The sequence below is a fragment of the Phaethon aethereus genome (assembly GCF_964289735.1).
Source record: "Phaethon aethereus genome assembly, chromosome: 3".
NCBI lineage: Eukaryota > Metazoa > Chordata > Aves > Phaethontiformes > Phaethontidae > Phaethon > Phaethon aethereus.
Window position 1 is genome coordinate 30767194 of NC_138576.1, and position 19830 is coordinate 30787023.

The following is a 19830-nucleotide window of genomic DNA, read 5'->3' on the forward strand; positions in this document are numbered from 1 at the left end:
CACTTACTGAAGAACAGAACAGAAATAAAAAGGTTAAAACAATTGTCACAGGTGAAGCTTACCCAAAAATATGGCTTAAAAATTAAATCTGGACTACATATGTCCATCCTTGACTACATGATTCTGCTGTGCACTGGGAAAACAAAAAAACCCCATAGATTAATTTTGTTACAGTTGTAGGGTTACAGCTATCCAAAGATCACTCCTCAGATGAACGAGGCCTGGACTACACCAACCCAGCGCTAACAGTTTAGTTTATTCCACTATGCATGGAAAACTAATAAAGACTCACAAGATAATCTTTGCTATGTAATGGTGAACAGCCTTACATTCTGGTAACACATCTGGGACATGAGACTAAAGGATGAAATAATCCAGGTAGCAACATCGGTTGGCTTTAGATAAAGTCAGAGACTGACTGGGGGCTATGTGACTAGCAAGGCCACTTGTACCTTACGCCAACAATTTAATTTTAAAAATTTATATATATTTATGACAATAGCCCTGTGAGTACAGAGGGTGACTCCATACTCAGACACCTGACAAGATGTAGAAGGCTGAGCCAGCCGGGAACTGCTTTGCACAGGGGCCATGCTACCAGGAGCTGGACTGAGTGTCCCCTGGGTGCACGGTGCCAGTCTCAGATGAATTACAGGGGCTGGGACTTTGATCTGTGTGAGTGTGGAGAGTTTGAGTGTCATAGACTAGAATAGAAATTGTTACCTATACGCATCCTGCTTTGAAAAAATAAAAGAGAGTGGAAGTCACTTAAGTGATGTGCATCTGCTAGTGTGACTAGTCCAAATTCCTCCATAACAACAATTCAGTAATGACCCACTTCTCTCCTATCCTCTGCATGACCCTATGTGTACTCTTCTTCCCTAGCCCTGTGCTAGCTCTATTGCATATTACTTCCCACCCGTGAATACACTGTTATCCTAGCTGCATACAGGGCCCCACAAATTCAAGCTCCTGTACCACACCTCTCATTCATTAACACAGTTCCACAGGTTAACTCTCTCTTGCTTGGTGCATTTTCAAACACACCTGTCTGTGCCAGCAGAGGATGCAAGCAGAGAGCCTCTTTCATTATGGAACCCAGCGCAGTTATATCTTTCACATCTTCACAGAACTAGCGCCTGAGGTAACAGGTACCTCATCTAAATTTGATCATATTTGCTCCTTATATTTTCCTGTTCAAGGCAAACAGGGTTGCAGATCATAACCAGAATGCTGGTCCCATACACCACCAAAACTCTGCAAGGGACCATACTCATCTTTTAGATGTAATCCTCAAAAAGCTGTAATTTTTTGCATAACTTAAATCTCTTCAGTTCTATCCTACTCAATATGCCATTCCCAAAATAATAAACATCTTAAGTAAAAATAAATAATAAGAAAAAAATACCTGTTTTATTGCATAATGATGAGGCAAACCACCAACAAATATGGATCCTGTTTCAAGCCAATATGAACTGGACTGGAAATTTCTAGGTATACTTGTCTTTCCAGATATCCCCAGGATAGACATTTCTGCTTCACATGGTACCATGCCTTGCCTGCATAAATTTAGAAATAAGCACATTTTACCACCATATATAGTTTACATTACTGTCTATCTGACAAATTAATTAGGCTGTTACTAAACCAATGAGGAAAAAAAAATCAAGTAAATAGGTTTTTTTATATTAAAGACTATAAACGTAAAAGAAGATGTTTAACAAGCTGTAGCTTGGCATGACTTTAGGGTTTGAAATTCCATTAAAATGAAGCCATATTGTAAATCTGAGCAGTGTAATTGCTAAAAACACCAAAGCACATAATAATGGCTGAATAAAAAAGTTAGACAGTTTTTAACAATAATGCTTTGTAATTTGAAAAAAAAGACATCTATTGACCTCAAATATTTTAAATATCCCTCTTTTTTATCACAAAAAAATATAACTCAGAAGAGAAATTTTAAATAAACTGCATTTTACAGAGTGCAGACATACTATAATCTGTAATACTTCTCTTCAAAAGCATCACTCCTAAAACTGAAGGCCCTGTAGTTAACACATACATTCCCTTTTCCCTCCCTGTGTCCACACACCCTTTTAACAGTGTTGCTCTTAACAGCATGCATAAATTGTTAACAATAAACAGAAGGTACAAAGTAAACAATTTTGTTTTCTTCTTTTTTTTTTTTTTTAATGATGTAAAGCTCATTTACATTCTGATAACCAACTGGCAGCAAGCACTTTGTCTTCATGAAAGAAAGCACAGTGAAGAAATATCAGAACTAAACAACAGTCTCTCACACAGGAATTTTTTTCAGCCTATCCTTCTCTCTGCACACGAAACAAATCAGAGTTCTATCAGCTGTATGTTTAAAAATATTCAAGTGCCTTTGAAATATAGTGTTACAAAAAAATCTATGAGAAAATAGCGTATAGCAAAAAAACCCTACAAAAACAAAAGTCTGTAATTTACCTAGGATGCTGAAGGTAAAGCATGAAATCAGTTTATCTTTGATAATGCAAAATTAGCCTCTGAAACTTGTTCATTACAAAAAAGCATGGAAAATTTTCTTCACTATCATCTGTCAGATAATGATATATAAAGAATTTCTCACACACTATTTGATAAGGTCTTCTATAATATTTTAATTGTGAGGGTGGAGACTTAACATTAGCAACATTTACAAACAGTCCTCTGTTTATTTTCTACATAATTCTGGTTTTGTGATACTTTCAGAAAAATACGTAACCATAGTATTAACCTTTTAACGGAAAGGACTATAAATGCTTTTTTAAGCATATGGTAAATAACTTCAGATGAAGAATATAAAGTTTAATTTTGTTGTTAAAATAAACATCAAAGAAGAAAAATAAATTGGGTGTTTAATTCTGCAAACTAAAAAACTTCTTAAGGAATCAGTCCGGGGTTTTTTTTGTTGTCACATCAATTTTTACAAAGTTTTCTGAAACTTGCTAATTAATAGCTAGCAGGAATGAGAAAAAGGATAAAATTGTAGCCAGAACTGCAATCAAGGAAAGGAATGTTTTTCTACCTCATTTCATAGATATTATGCAATGGTTGTATGTCTAAGCACATACACAAGGTTCTGCAGCACAACATTTTCATTATTTGCTTACAAAGGATGTTTGCTGATAATGTGTGTAACTCATACATGCATTCTTAGTAGCTCTGTTTACAGCCATCAAGCAGTTTTTCCTAAGGCTTGAACCCAGTGTGACATCTTGGATATATTCATTCTGCAGCAGAAAGCTGTGGTGAGAGTTCTAAGGAAAAATTATTGATATTTAAATACCAAAAATTTCTTCTCCTACTGATAAAAGGATATAATATTTATGAATAAAAGCAAAACAATAAGATAGCAATCTTTCTGAAATATTTTACATCAGACTTGTTTTAATGCAACATAATTCTTAAGGTTGGGGTGGAAGAGTGTCAGGAGGGGAAATGACAGGCATTTTTTATTTTTTAAAACTAATTAACAGATGTGCTAAATGAAGGAAAGCTGCCCAAACAACTTGTTTTATTTTTTTTTAATTACTATTTCTTCTTCACATTTTGAGGGGTTAATGCTGTAACTGGTTACGTGAACATGTATGTACTTGTATTATATAAGCATCCTATCTACAAATGTAGTTCTTTTCACGTTAGCTTTAGACATATTTGTTAGCTTGTCCTTAATAGCTTATATGATGGATATGCAGAGGTATTTTTGTGTGCGTATATAAACATATTTTTAAATTAATTCCCAGTACTTTATATCAGAAAACAAGTTAATGTAATTCAATAGCATGAGCTGCCTTCACCCTAAGCTTGTTAGAACGTCAGCCATGTACCTTTGATTGTGCTTGACTGAATCTAGCAGGGTCTGGACAAATTAGAATAACAACCTTAAACCATTATTGTTTAGCATTTGCTGATGATACAATCACCGGGTCACATGTGCACTCTGTGAAATTTCCATCAGGCTTTTAAAATACTTTTTATAAAATCAGCACATTAAGTGCTTTAAAGGTCAAGTAAGAAGACAGACTTTTTGCATAATTATACATGTGGAAATGCATACAGCAACTCTCAAGCACTTTTGCTGGATAAGCTATCAGTAAATGTGCCTCAGTCCAACCCCGCAGTAATAGTTCACGGTTTCCTCATTTGTACTCACGTAAATGTAATGATTAAATACTGGCCTATTAATTATAACCTGAAGATGAGTTCTGTCTAAACAGTATTAAATCCATTGCCCGATGCCTTGCAGGTGGGAAGGATGGAAAGGTCAGATAATAATCTGATAACTGTTGGGATAATGGTGCCTAAACATGACAATGTCTGCATGCAATCCAGATCCTTTTACATAATGTCCTCACTTGCTGACATTTGTTAGTGATGATTAATTGACATGTTTGGGATTATCATAAAATGGTATAACAGTAATAAAATAAGTGGGGGAAGAGGAGGAGGGAAAGGGGCATGTCCAGATGAAGTATTAAGTGTCAGTTATGCTGTGCAGCCTGGCTGTGAATAAAGCTTCTTTAATCTGGTTTTCCTGGTAAGAAAGTGAAATCTCATGTTCTAGAAACAAGATTGAAACTTCCACCCATCTCTAGCAATTTCACTTTGAATGTGATCATGCTAAACAACAATAAACAATTCACTTAATTATCCTTGAGCTACTTAGGATGTCATCATAGAATCTTTGGGTTGGAAGGGACCTTTAACGGTAATCTAGTCCAGCCTCCCTGCAATTAGCAGGGACATCTTCAACTAGATCGGGTTGCTGAGAGCCTGACCTGGAATGTTAATGGTTGGACTTGATGATCTTGAAGGTCCTTTCCAACCTTAGTGATTCTGTGATCCTGTGTTTCCAGGGATGGGGCTTCTACAACCTCTCTGGGCAACCCGTGCCAGTGTTTCACCACTCTCATTGTGTATTAATACTCAGTCAATTTAATGAAAGTAACAGTAAGTTTGAAAACAGCTATATGAAATATGAGTTGTGAACTACAAGACTTAAAGAGAAGTTTTATTATCCTATGTTCTAAAAAACAATCCCAAAGTTTCCTGACTTTATTGAAGACAACTGACTAATTAAAGCTGTGAAAAATATTTAATTTTCACTGTGTTTAATTATTATTTTACAGATTTCTTAGCTTAAAAAAAATCAGAGCCAATTCATGTTTTCCTCTGTTTGCATTCTGTATCTAGTAGTTTTCATTTTCTGGTTTCATACTCAAACTGCTTCTTGCAGTAGAATTTTGTAAAATTGCCACAAACAGTAGACCTATTGTCACAGACAATTAAGAGTTACATTTTCTTAATGCACATTTAAAAGGTGGGATCAATTTTGACCCAGCACTGGTTTTGAAACCCTTAAGGCTTTGCAAGGGTGTTTGAGACAACTTTAAGATTGGAACATTCTGGACCTCTCTGCTCAGAGAGGTTGTGCAGATTTCACCCTTGGAAGTTTTCAAAACTTGACTAAAGCCCTGAGCACCCTGGTCTGACCGGTCTGACCCCTTGGCTGGCACTGCTTTGAGCATTAGCTTGGACTGGAGACCTCCTTGGGGTCCCTTCTAGCCTATGATTCTACAATCCTGTGACATTTTTCTGTAGGAGATCTATGTAGCAAGCCCTCCCCCCGCCCCCGAACCCTGTAGTAATAATATTTAGAAAATAAGGCAGAATCTCATATTACCCTCAGTAGATTTATTTAGATAGAAAGTATACCAGTTACTCTCAGAGTCATTAAATTTTCATTCTGCGGTGAGATGCATCATTTTAGACTGCTCACATCTGTTGGTGCTGACTGTGTCCTACTGAGACACCACGTAACACAGACTTTCGTGTTGCAGATGAACTAATGAGTCAACAACATATTTTTTTCTCATTGCCTCTGACAGTAGAATCATATTTCCTGGACCTGGAGCTGATTTCTTAGTCTGGTCTTGGAGAGTGATTTAACTAACTAAATAAGAACAATGAAGCTAATTGCAACGCATCCTGTAAATGTCTCCAATAACGATGTAGGTTTTTTTCTTTCTTGTTAGCTGCCCTGAAGAAGAGGACGTGTACTATTTTTATGTACCAGATACAGTACTTTCTATATTTTCAAAATAGTCTGTGTATGAAGGATACATTAATCTAAACCTTCATGACTGTAACTGACATGTGACTACTTAACATACTGGTATTAATAGAGCAGAAAAATAAAGATGTTGCCTAAATTGCTTTTTCTGTTGTGTTAACAGTTGCTCTGATTGTTTTATTTTGAGATACTACCAAAATGGTTCATCTGGCTTTAACATGTCTTTCCATAATATCCAGGATTTTATGTATTCAGCTATACTCTTAGAAGTATAAGAATGCCTGTATGTATTATATGCTTATAAATATGAATTATATGTTTATAAATCTAAAATGGCTTTTAATGAAGTTATCACTGTTTCTGTTACAGCTGCACCCAGGCTAGCTATCACTTCCAATTTTGAAACTGAAAAAGTTCACTGGTCATAAATCATTTGTAGTTCAAATGTTGCCAACTTATTTTGCAAGAAGTATTTTTATAGACACGATCTGGGACCTGCCAGTTGGCCTCAGGTCTAGAGAACAGTCTTCAGATTTCAGTTTTGTTTACTATTATAGATTTAGCTAGAGAAAAACCAATAATTTATGCCTCTGGCTGTTTCTGTCTTTGCCACTTGGAGAGCTTCAAGTTTCCTGCTGCTCATATCATAGCAACTTTAAAAGCTATTTGCAGAAATTATACTTAGAAAACAACATGCACTTATTTCAAGTTCATGTAGATGTAAATAAAGGGTCATTTAGTGAAAAGTCTGGCCCAAATGAGGGTACTGTATTCAAGCATTTGGACAGTGGCAAGTTTAGACTTGGATGACTGCGCTGAATTAAGATAATTACAGAGTGGGAATTCGTATTTACATCTGCTCTGCAGGCCAACTTTATTTCTGGTCTCTACACCCTGTCTGTGTTCTCCTTAATATCATTTCATGATTGTGACATGGGGCTAAGGGAGCCACAGAACACTGAACCCACTTTTAGTACCCACAAGCATTTTTGCTGTTCTTCAGAAAATAATATAGAACAAAGTTTTAGGTTTGTTGCCTGTTATTAGAGTCTTAGTCTATTGTTTTTATGTTTCTGTCCCTGCACTAGGATTTCAGAAGTTAAAGTAGAAAAATTTCATTCTTAGAAGTGAGACTAAAAAGCTCTTCTGAGATCCAAAGTAAAAGAAAGTAGCAATGACAGGAACATTATTAGTATTTAATTAGTTAAATAATCTGAGCAAGAACAGATCATTATACACCACAGATTTGTCACTGTGATGATTCTAAATTTTAACTTCTGTGTCTTCTTTGATGGCAGAGTTCTGAAAAGGTGTAGAATGTGATTTGTACCCAAGATGTGTCATGACTAACTAATTAAGCTTTTATCTTAAAGAGGCTGTAAAACAACAGTTTGTATCAAACTAATTGGTGGTATTAAATTGCTATTAACTGCTATTATGATCAATTTAGTATAATTAAATCAATTGCCTTCAATTACATTGTTAGAAAAAAGCAGTTGCTTATTCTCTGTTGACTCATGAAATTGATGAAAAACAGTCAGTCTTTGTGGAATACAAAAAACATGCACAACATACTGAGCTTTGATTTCATGATGGTTTTTCATTCCAACTAAGATTTTTTTACATTGCACTGATGCAAAATAAAATAATATTGTTTAGCTGCAAATAAATGCCCTTAGTTTTAATCTTTCGTTTTATTAGAAGATTTGATCAGTGCAGGTTTTTTTGTATACTGAGACAGATATGCAAGAAGAAAGTCTACTTTTATTATTCTGAATTTCTGGAAACTAACTGCAAGATATGAAAATATTCATACCAAGTTTCTCTGTCATCATTCCTAGGTTTTGCCCATTTCCAGTATTCCTTCTTTCTCTGTGAAATCTTAGTTCTTGTTGAATGAATAAAGAAAGCACTTGCTGTAGAGACTTCAGAATAGAAAGAGTATTCTGACATGTCTGGCAATGCAGAACTGAGATCTTTACTACACAATGTTCGAAAGGAGTATGCACATGCAACATCAGCAGTACAGCAGCGTGATTTTTTCTGAAAGAATGTTAAATAGCTCATTTTAAGAAGACAAGCTTTAAGCGAATATTTTAGAGACATTCTGAAAGTGAGTGGAGGACTGTAAATATATATAGTAGATATGGTGGAGCCTGGATCATCTCACTGGCATTTCTTATACACCTGTGGGTGTGGTTTGACTGGCAGTTTAGGCAAAGGACTAAGTTCCAGCCTTTATTCCATGGGCCTTCATATGCTCCTCCTCCCTTCTTCACACAGAAATTTGAATTAAGGAAATAATTCAGCTGAAAACAAACAAAAAAATATATATTTTGAACTCAATCAGTTTTCTATATGAGCTCTCGCCACATGAGCCAGTAGACAGATTGAAAACAACAAAAGGAAGAGAAGGAGAACAAAGCAGCTTGAAGACGGAAAATGCAACCAAGTCTCTCTGAGGCCAAAAGTTTCCCTTTGAAGTAAGTCTGAATTGTCCCCCTTTTGTTGAAATGACTTCTCCAAAAAGACATAAAACAAGCCCCCTCTTTTAAAGACAGACTTTGTTTAGAGCACAAAATAACCAGATTTTTAAAAGGTAACTTTTAAAATAATGAAAATGTAGAAATAAGTGTGATAGATTAAATAAAAGACTTGAAAGAAAATTTATTCTCTAACTTGAATAAATTCTTTACTATTTACTGTTGGTCCCAAACAAAATCTCCTTCCTTCCACGATCTTACAAGGCTCACCTTAGTGCTTGCTTCCTACGGCAGGCAGACTCTGTGTTTTTATCAGGATATTCCCAGTCTGCACTGTTGCTGCAGACTCTCTGCAAGCTCTGTCCTGTCCTTCAGAGAGACAAAGCTTATTTGCTCTCAGAAAAGGAGCAATCTCCCTGCCTCCAGATGACTCTGTCTGAAAGGGAATCATGCAGGATAAAGTAGAAAGACAGCTTCCTTCTTACTAAGCAGGAATTACAGTGTATATTTTTCACACAGCACTGTCTGAATAAACAGGACAGCTATACTGCTTGTCCCGCTCTCTGCATATCCCTCTTTCTTCAGTAGAAAAGGATGGTTTGCATCATTTTCAAATACTCAGGCTGCCTTATATCTGCCTCAGTACAATGATTTTCATAAAACTTAAGCCTTCAAGCTTCTGCATACAGTGTGCAGTACCTAACAGCTTTTTTTCTTCCAGTGCAGAACTGGCTAATTATTTTTGTTTCTCCATTCTCTGGGACATCTCTCAAATAGCAGAGCTTGAGTTTTGTGGTGAAAGGATATCTAGCAGGCAAAAATTCTTTGCGGTGGGAGTAAATTACCTCTCAGATGTCTGACACTGCTTGTTCATATAGTCAGGATCACATATCTGAGACATAGGGTTAGCAGGGTCACAAGTGAGTATTTACCCAGCTTTTATTTGCAGCTTCTCACTGAAGTACTGGCTGGGATTTGCCAGACAGAATAATTTGGATATATAAATTCCTCAACAATGCTGTGGGTTTAGGAAGAGGTAACCACAGTAGAATGTATCTTAGGAAAATATTTAAGAAATAGAAGGGTTTGATTTAACTGAAGCCTATGGCTTTTTGAACAATATATCAATCATTTATGACATACAGGAGGTCAACCTAGTGATTGCTTGGTGGTTAAAATGAGTGATCCCTTCTAGGCTGAAACTCTGAAACCAAGACATTTTAGAAATTTTACCTTAGATAAAAATGGTAGCCTATGGTACTACTATTCTGTAGTGTTCAAATGATATAACATGTTCACCCGTAGAGGGGAAAAGAAGTTGTATAAAATATTTTCTAAATCCTACACTGTTTTCTCCCTAAGCTTCCTTTGTGATAGCTGGTGTATTTACTCTTAATTAATATGCATATATTGTATAAAATATATTGACATGACATACGAAAACATGAGAACTTAAAATCACTTTGTTTAGGAAGTCAAAGGGCTCAGCACATTTAAGTGTATAAAAGAAACTACTGGATTGTGTGTATTATATATATTAGGTTTGCTTTCCAAATAACAAAACCCATTCAGAAATAGGATATTGTTATTTTCTATTACTTTCTATAAGGAAAAAAAATTTCAAACGTATAAAAGATGTCAGTCAATGTTGTTACTATGGTGTTTTGAAAATTAGCAATTTGGGTTGTTCTGAGAATAAAATTATGAACGGTCTGGGAAATTAATAATGTGAAGAATGGAGTTAAGAGTTACTGTATAGATCACATGGGACAGAACAGGATTTAAATATGCTTAAACAGAGAACCACATAAGGACATACTCTGAGGAAGATCCTCCAGCAAATACGTGAATTGTTGAGACAGTATTTCTAAAAGGTATGGAATTTAGTGATAGGCAACAGTCAGTAAGAGAGGGCATGTTGTTTCTTTGTTTTTTGTACTGAAGACAGAGAAATTCCAAGTAGGGAAAAAACAAATAGTTTTTTGTGAATCTAAAAATAAAAATATAGTTTTGATTTTCATGATAATGACACTACAAAGAATAGATAATAGTTTTGGTAAAGTAGTTCTACTACTGTCTAGTATTGAAGTTTAAGATGTTCTCTTTTCAGAAAAAAAAATTAATTTAAACTAACTGGTACTTTGAAAATACCTAAGATTAATAGAAGATAACTGTGCGAATACACTGCACATGAAGCTAATTTCTGGTATTTGTACACAAAAATAATCTTCAGCTACAGAAATCTATGCTTACTCACAAAGCAAAGTGGGAAAGTATAATTTCGTTGATTTACCTATCACTTTCCTTAATATTTCTTCAGCAACAGATATCATCAACACATTCTCAGTATTCAACCTATGTATAGACCAGTTTGCTTATCTAAGTTTATTACTGTTTAACTGTTCTGATGATTTTTAGTGAGATAGAGATGCTGTATTTGTATTTACATTGCTATTCGTCTCTAGCATCTACAAAGTCATTATTTCCATAGTGCTCTAAGTCATTAAAAAGGGATGATTAGGTTCTTGGACCAAAAAAATAGTATAATCATTATTGACTGAACATTTATGCTTAAGAAGCACCACCATTTATTTTGAACACTTGACCTCCAAAGAGGAAGATACATTAAGCTACATTTAAATTATGAAGTATTTATGAGATAAGGTAATGAATGAAATTAGTCACAGGAGGCAATGTTATTAGCCCAGCTCCCCTTCTACTTATCTGTGAAAGGATTAAATTCAAATTAATTCTCTCTAAATGTACTGCACAGGTTAGTAAAATGAACTGGAAAACACATGAAAGTATATTCTGATTAGCAAGATTTCAAAACCTTTCCTCTATCTGCTGTTTTCTGATTCATATTTGGTTTTATTCTCACAGTTCATAAATCAGAATCTCCTTTGATAGTCTTGCTTCAGTTCATCATTGCCATTTCTGTGCCACTGTCATGCTTTGCTAGTGGGCAGTAATGGTGTCACTGTGTAACAGAAATCTTCAGCACCTAGAAATCAGTTTTGCACTTTTTGAGCTACTTATGCCTATATCCACTCTTTGATGTTGCAAAGTCAGTATCTTTTTCCTTTCAGATGTATTCCAGAATACCCCTTTGGGGGGATATTCTTCATTTCTTCCTGTTCATCTGTGTGACAGTCACCATAAGTATTATAGGTTAAATTTCTTTTTCTCTACCCAAAAAACCCCAAACAACAACAACAACAACAAATCCTTCCTGTTTTCTTGATACTTCATGATCAACTCATTCCTATTTTCCACCTTACAAATCCAGGTCTTGACATTAGTATCATTATTTAAAATTTTTTAATAATTTTTTTTTCATTTTAAATAAAAATGCCTCCACATCTAAACTATATTCTCAAATCAATTTGTTTTCATTGACTTAGCCTCTCTGCAGTGGGTACTGGACAGTAAGTAGCAAATATAACCTGATTAGAAATCAAGACACAGTGGAATTAAGGAAACGAGAAATGTCATTTTATTACCAGTATTAATAAATCATAAATAAATTAGACTAAATGTAATAAACTGGATTTTTTCCAAGTAAGACCACTGAGCTGGGAAAAGTTTGACTATCTAAAAATTAGAAATTACGAGATAAGTCAGCACTTGTATTTCATACACACCTAGTTTTACACTAGGCACTTTGGGAGGGACTGAAAAAAAGACCAACATGGCCATGGCTAGGAAAATATCTTTGTGAAGATTCTATCTGTGGCCAGTTTAGAGGTCCAACAACATCTTAAATTGTTGGTATTGGTAATAAATATAAATCAGGCTTAACTCTGAGTATGTCCAAGTACTTCAGCAAATGTCTTGCAGCTGATGCAAGTCCATTGACAGCTTCCTTGGGAGAGGCCCAGAAAATGAAATGAGCATGAAGCTATCTTCTATCAAGAATGCACTTCTTATAGCATTATATAAATATTGAATGCACTTTTACTCTAATTAAGCAGCAGCCATTACTGTTAATATCTTGTGTCTTACATGTTTTTTTGAGGACATGGGCCATTACACATAGTTTCATTAAGTAGAGTATATGGCATTTACATGGTACATGAAACAACAGATGGATGATCTCTTCACCCATATGCTGCTGTATTAAAAATCAAGGCCAACGTTCGGCACCTTTGTGATAAAATAAAATAAGGAATTTACAATAAAAGTAAAATAAAAAACAAAACAGAGAAGCATCTGCAGTTTTTTCTAACCACTTTATCTATCATCTGCTTATCTTACCTGCCGGAAAGCCTTGGGGAAAATATGAGCTTTGCAACATATTCTGAAGGATAATAAAACCAGCATGTTTTGCACCATATGGATTATCTTAGGCCTTCATAAAAAGCTATCAAAACCAAGCAATATATAAGCTCCAGACTGAGCATATGTTGCATTATGGCATGATTAGAAAGATCTTTTTCTGACTAGAGGAATCAGAAAACCTCTACATCTCAAAACCAAGACAATTGATCACCAAAAGTCCTATCGTTAACTAGTTACAAACATGATGAGTAGAAGGAGAAGAATAATGCATTCTTTAAAAAAGAAAATTGCCATATCTTGCAGTTGATTTCTAGACTTATTGAACATCTACACTAGTTTTCTAATCTTAATGGTGACAGTTGATTAAAAAAAAATTTGAAGTGGATAGACTTATTTTAAAGAAAGATGTCATATTGGTGACATTTACTGCATAATCAGTTTATAAGCTAATAGATTTGCTAAAGCAATTGACAATTATGATCTGAGATTAAAAATAAAATAAAAAATGTTTTTTATTTAATCAAGGAAATTAAGACACTATTATTAGCAGTACTGAAAAAATTGTTGAGCATAGTGGACCAAGAAAAGGACAAATTCCTAATACTGCTGCTGCAGTTTGGCCTGTTTCTGCAATACATGTTCCTTTATCAACCTGCTTTGATGATGAAGATTGAAGAAGATAAATCTTAAAGCAGTTAATGAAGGCAGTTTTGTAAGGGCTGGAATGAAAAGGTGGTGGTAGAGCATCCCCTGCACGGCCAGTAAGGTAATTGTATCTCCACAACAAAACGAAACATGTAAACTTCCCAATACTTGTCCCTTTAACATTTCCTTCTCTTCATAATACCCTGCAGAAATCTAATCCCTGTGGGATAGTGTCCATATCTATTTTTCAGTGTAGCTGTCTCACTTCCCTGGTAACATTCTTAAGAAAACCAAACCCATACAACCAGTTATGTGAGTGAAACACCTGCAGTGCTTTTCATTAATGGCTAGACTTACTAAACAACTAAAGAACTGTACTAGCTTACACATCAACCAGAACTCTCAGAGGCAAACCTTGGCAACATGTTGGCTTTAGCACCCAATGCCATAAAGACTAATCTGATGCAAAAAAGTTATATCCTACTCAAAATTATTGAGCTATCAAGGATCTTGATGCAAATCCAGTCCCGCTTAATATAACCGATTTTATGAAATTGTTACAGTTGTTGTAGCTACAATATTCCATCATCATAGAATCATAAAATAGTTTGGGTTGGAAGGGACCTTTAAGGGTCATCTAGTCCAACACCACCACTCCCCCACCCCAGCAATAGGAACATATTGTGATTCAGATAAGCAAGCAACAATGAGGAAAAGACAGGAAAGGATCCTAGCTAGTAAAGGAGAGAGAGCAGACAGGAGAAACCAGGAATGAGAAGTAATGGCAGCAAAGTCATTAATGACAGCTGAGAGGAAGGTGTTAAGAGCTTCAACCTAAACAGCAATATGGATGGCATTTCTGAAAATGAAAACAAAGAGGCAGGATTATACAACCATAGAATCTTGGCATTGGAAGGATGACCTAATAGCCATCTAGTCCAACCCCGCTGCAAGGAGCAGGGACATCTTCAACTAGATCAGGCTGCTCAGAGCCCCATCCAACCTGACCTGGAATGTTTCCAGGGATGGGGAACCTACCACCTCTCTGGCAACCTGTGCCAGTGTTTCACCACCCTCATTGTGAAAAATTTCTTCCTTCGATCTAGTCTAAATCTGCCCTCTTTTAGTTTAAAACCTTGTCCTACCACAACAGGCCCTGCTAAAAAGTCTGTCCCCATCTTTCCTATAAGCCCCCTTTAAGTACTGGAAGGCTGCCAGAAGGTCTCCCTGGAGCCTTCTCTCCTCCAGGCTGAACAACCCTAACTTTCAGCCTTTCTTCATAGGAGATGAAATATACATTTCAGAAATGCTGCTATTTTACTCTCAGCATGAACGTTCTGGTGAACTACAAGAACTGGATATAGTGCAGTGTCTGACAGTAATATGCACATTTATTTGCAAACATTAAAAGGTGTGACATTTCTTTTATTCACTTTTATTATGATTTCTGTGGGATAAAGGAAGCAGTAAAATGTTCCCCTGTAAGCAGAAATGGAAGATATTATCACTATTTAATTTTCACTGTATTTCAACTTGTATTACACAACACTCACTACTTTTAAGTCTATTTTTTTTATTTAATATTATATTGTACAGGCAGTATATTCTCTGCAGATGGCTTATCTTCAGTAGCTGAAATGCATTGCTTTTAGTGAATTTGAAAGATAAAAATCTTTCCATCACATGGCCACATCAAAAGGACTCCAAACAATTAGGAATACTTTAAGTAATAAGAATGAGCATTTTCTTTCAACAAACTAGCACAAAAGCATTTTTTTTTTATTACCCATGATGTCTGTTCATAATAACTAACATCTGCAGAACAAAGAAAATCTCACACTGTTCATATCCACTATTTTACAGTATTCAGTATCTCCTACATTCCCATCCCGGATTTGCCAACTTCCCAGATACCATTGTTCAAAACTTAACTTACTTATCTCACTGCAAATCAGTTCTGAGGAGATTAGACAATGTTTGCAAAGGTTTAGATAGCTTCTGGATAAGCTATAGCAATTTTTCATCAAAGTTATTTTAAGATTTATTATGCCGTCTTATACTACAGATTAATACAGGTGATTAAATTAAATGTTAACTTTGTAAAACAAGTAACACACATATTTCAAGAGTGACTCTATCAAATTGTCAACAATATCTATGTAATTGTTAATCAAAAAAAGTATGCAAAACAGTGATTATTATACTTTTCCATACAGCATATACATTTTCTTAATTAACTCAAGCACATGTGAAGATGCACTACATGAAAATAAGCAGTAACTTCCAAGCAAATCTTTCTGACACTTGCACCATTAAGATTTTAAATCTTAGAATCACAGAATCATTTAGTTTGGAAAAGACCTTTAAGATCTTCGAATCCAACTGTAAGTCTACCACTGCCAAGTCCACCGCTAAACCATGTTCCTAGCTGCCATGTCTACACGTCTTTTAAATAACCTCCAAGGATGGTGACTCCACCACTTCTCTGGACAGCCTGTTCCAATGTTTGATAACTCTTTTGGTTAAGAAAGTTTTCCTAATATCTAGTCTAAACCTCCCCTGGACCAACTTGAGGCCATTTCCTCTCATCCTATTACTAGTTACTTGAGAGAAGAGACCAACACCCACCTCACCACAATCCCCTTTCAGGTAGTTGTAGAGAACAATAAGGTCTCCCCTCAGCCTCCTCTTCTCCAGACTGAACAACCCCAGTGCCATCAGCCGCTCCTCAGAAGACTTGTTCTCCAGACCCCTCACCAGCTTCGTTGCCCTTCTCTGGACACGCTCAAGCACCTCAATGTCCTTCTTGTAGTGAGGGGCCCAAAATTGAACACAGGATTCGAGGTGCGGCCTCCCCAGTGCTGAGTACAAGGGCACAATCACTTTCCTACTCCTGCTGGCCACACTATTGCTGATACAGGACAGGACACTGTTGGCCTTCTTGGCCACCTGGGCACACTGCTGGCTCATGTTTGGCGGGCTGTAGACCAACACCAGCCAGGTCCTTTACTGCTGGGCAACTTTCCAGCCACTCCTCCCCAAGCCTGTAGTGTTGCATGGGGTTGTTGTGACACAGGTGCAGGACCCTGCACTTGGCCTTGTTGAGTCTCATAAATTGGCCTTGGCAGATTGATCCAGCCTGTCCAGATCCCTCTGCAGAGCCTTTCTACCCTCAAACAGATCAACACGCTCACCCAACTTGGTGTTGTCTGCACAATGTTGTCATAAAACAATGTCCAAAACCATTTCCAGTCTACCAAAGTGATTAATTAATACTTGCTCACTAATTAGCCTGAATCCCATAAACGGTATGTATTCCTTCTCTTTCAAGAGCAAAAATCAGTGTGGTACATCTTCCTCAGCTGCCCTGACATAATTACCATTCTCCGCAAATGAAAGAAGATAGATCCTTCTTCCTTCCATTTTAGGCTCAAAAGGAACACTAGAAATAGAAATTGGGTTCTTTTTCTTTCCAGCTATTGACATAGGTCGATTTATAGATTCAAGTTATTTTCTGCTTGACGGAGCTGGGGGAAAATGCATAAAATAGGTGCACTCACACCATGGTAGTTAATGTATCCCTGAGTAATGTCAATGACATGACAGTACTAATGCTCTGGTACCAGGGGAAATGACATTTTTCTTAAAGTCTGCTACAGTACTGAGGGTTCAGGTGTTCATACTTCTGTTACATTCAGGTTCTTAAATCTTTTTTAAAAGTGAACAAAGGAATAACAATAGAATTTGATGTCTCCAGTCTTTATTCACTTTCTCTGTGTCACTTGGGAGTTTTTAGACTTCTTTGGTATTCTTGCTCAGTTGTCTTTAACAGACTTGCAGAGTCCTTGATTATTTAGTCACTGTTCATACAGAAGTTGATTAATGCCTTTATCATCTTTATATCTCTTCTCTAAAAGAAAATCCCGTTCTACTTTCTAGTTTGAGATTGAGAGGGAGTTAAAACCAGAGAAATAAACAGAACTGTGCACATTATTCAACATTTTAGGGAATCTCACTTTCATCAGTGTCATAGAGATGTTTTCTGTTCCTATCTGGTCAGAGAGGAGCTTACACTTTCTTTTAGCTTACATTAGCATGGTTTGGTTTTATGTTATTGCCTTTTTGGGTGATAACCAAACCAAGTTGATGCTCAACTGCAGTGATTTACTGGCTTTTGCTCCTTCTGTTAGTTTGCATTGCCTTATCATGTGGTCTGAAGCTTGAGCCTGGTTTACTATGATGGAAAAAAATATGACATCAATGATAGCTAAAATGCAGCAACAAACTGTGATTCTCACTGACTACTCACTGCCACATCTGAGTGATATGTGCAAGCCACAATATAACGGATACAGTCACCACTACAGTCTCCCATAGAAGCTAAGGGTTCAGTTGTAGTTGCCCTGCAAAAGTGCTTCATTTAGCTACATTTGGACAGATATAGTTAGAAAAGGCTCATTCCAGTAAAAGGCTTTTGTTCCTTCTGTACCCCTCTGCAAACTTTTTAGGTAGTCATTTATTCGTGAGAGAGAAGCAGACAGCTAGCGCTCTTTCTTCTTGCTGGACTAGAGGACTTGGACCTATTTAAAGCTATCTAATAGGAACTAGGCACCTGGAGAGCTCAGTAGGATTCATGCTTAATTTTCCAATAAAGTGAAACCAAAACCTTCCCTTCCAAGTTCTTAAAAGTTTGTGGATTCTAACAGCAGACATTTGGTCATTAGATACATCTATGTACAAAGAACGTGGAAAACACACTACCTAGGTCATTTTCCTTTCATTTTATCCTCCTTCAGTTGAAAATTTTGTTACTTTTACAGGAGTAATACAGCCTATTATGAGTTGCAAGTCAGTGACAGCAACAAAAGTCATGGTGCAGCTCCTGCCTATCTATTTATGTTCCAAGATTTTTCCATTAGTGATGCTCTCATTGTCAGAAATTCAACTATTTGCTGGACAAAGTAGCTTGGACCTACTGCACAGCAGCTTTCCTGCACGAATGTTTGTTTTCTATGGTGCGTGATTTCAGTGAGAACAAATTTATTTCCATGAAGCACATCAGTGATGTGATGAGCACTGTCCATAGTTTTAAACATTCTTTCCAAGGACATGTTGTAGTCCAGACTGCCATAACATGATTTTGCTGCACACGTTCAGGTATCAGCCATAGCTAATGAGATATAATATCATTGGAATTTACCATCTATCCAACCTAGATGATCTCTGAAACAGTTATAAACACAGACAACAGTAAAATTTAAAACTTACCTAATTTGCACTTTATACCAGTGTCCATCATCCACTCTAGGAGCAGTAGTGATGTTTTTGACTTCTGCTGCTTCATCACATAAAAACTGGTACTGGGGAGTGGGAAAAATGCTTTTATCACATAATTTTTAATAATTAAACAGTTACAGGCTTAGAAACTTGAATTTAAAAATAACAAATTGTTTCATAAAAACCTGAAGGATGCCATGTGTATCAAGGAAAACTAATGTTTCATTAAAGATCCAGATCAGGAAGTGTATTGTACCAGAAATATACAAGCACACATATATGCTTCCTAGCCTGCACGAAAATGCTTTAATCTTTGTGTATTGTACAATCAGATATTATGGGCCTGATCTGCAAAGAAGTTGACCATCTGCAACCTAGCTGGAATTAACATTGGCCATGGGTGAATTTTACTTACCATTTTATGGCCTCCTTACACTTCCAGACACGTAATGTAGCATGCAGGCTTGAGCATTCTGGAACACCATTTAATTTCCTATACTAATGTGAACAAGCACTTGATTTCATGGTTTGTCTACTTGTAATTGTAGCTTGATTGTGAGCTTAGAACCATTTGTTCATTGGGCTTTAAATCTACATTTAATTGACCAGCTTTGTGAATGATTAAGTGAATTCAATTAGTTTTAACATGGCACACTGGGATCTCTGAATAGATTTTTGTCAATTAAAGTACTTTCATATTTTATGGTGCTTATGATATGTTAGAAAAATATTTTTCAGCATCATTACTTTACCATGAATACAAGTGAGATGGACTTAAAGCCATCAACATTTTCTAAACCTTGGATAACTTCCTGCCCCTGACTAATCTCATTTGTTCTGGATAAAGATAGTCACAGTATAATAAAACACAGTATATCACAATATAAACAAATAAAGAAAAAGGTTATTTTCTTCTTTTTCTGTTTATCTGCAATTTATACATCTTTTTAGTATGATCATGCTCTTTAAACACTAAGGCAAATATAGCTCAAATATGCTGTTCTTAAGAGTCATTTCATAATCCTTACAGGAGAATATAATTAC

General features: G+C 36.0%; 1 protein-coding gene across 1 annotated transcript in view; it reads right to left on the reverse strand.

The window, feature by feature from the left end:
- EYS (eyes shut homolog) overlaps window positions 1-19830 on the reverse strand; it is a gene marked incomplete at both ends in the record, with an annotated part of 830586 nt that overhangs the window by 302975 nt on the left and 507781 nt on the right. The window contains 2 exons of the mRNA XM_081998016.1: window positions 1409-1559; window positions 18778-18869. Coding sequence (XP_081854142.1) covers window positions 1409-1559; window positions 18778-18869 — 243 coding nt within the window. The remainder of the gene's footprint in view (window positions 1-1408; window positions 1560-18777; window positions 18870-19830) is intronic.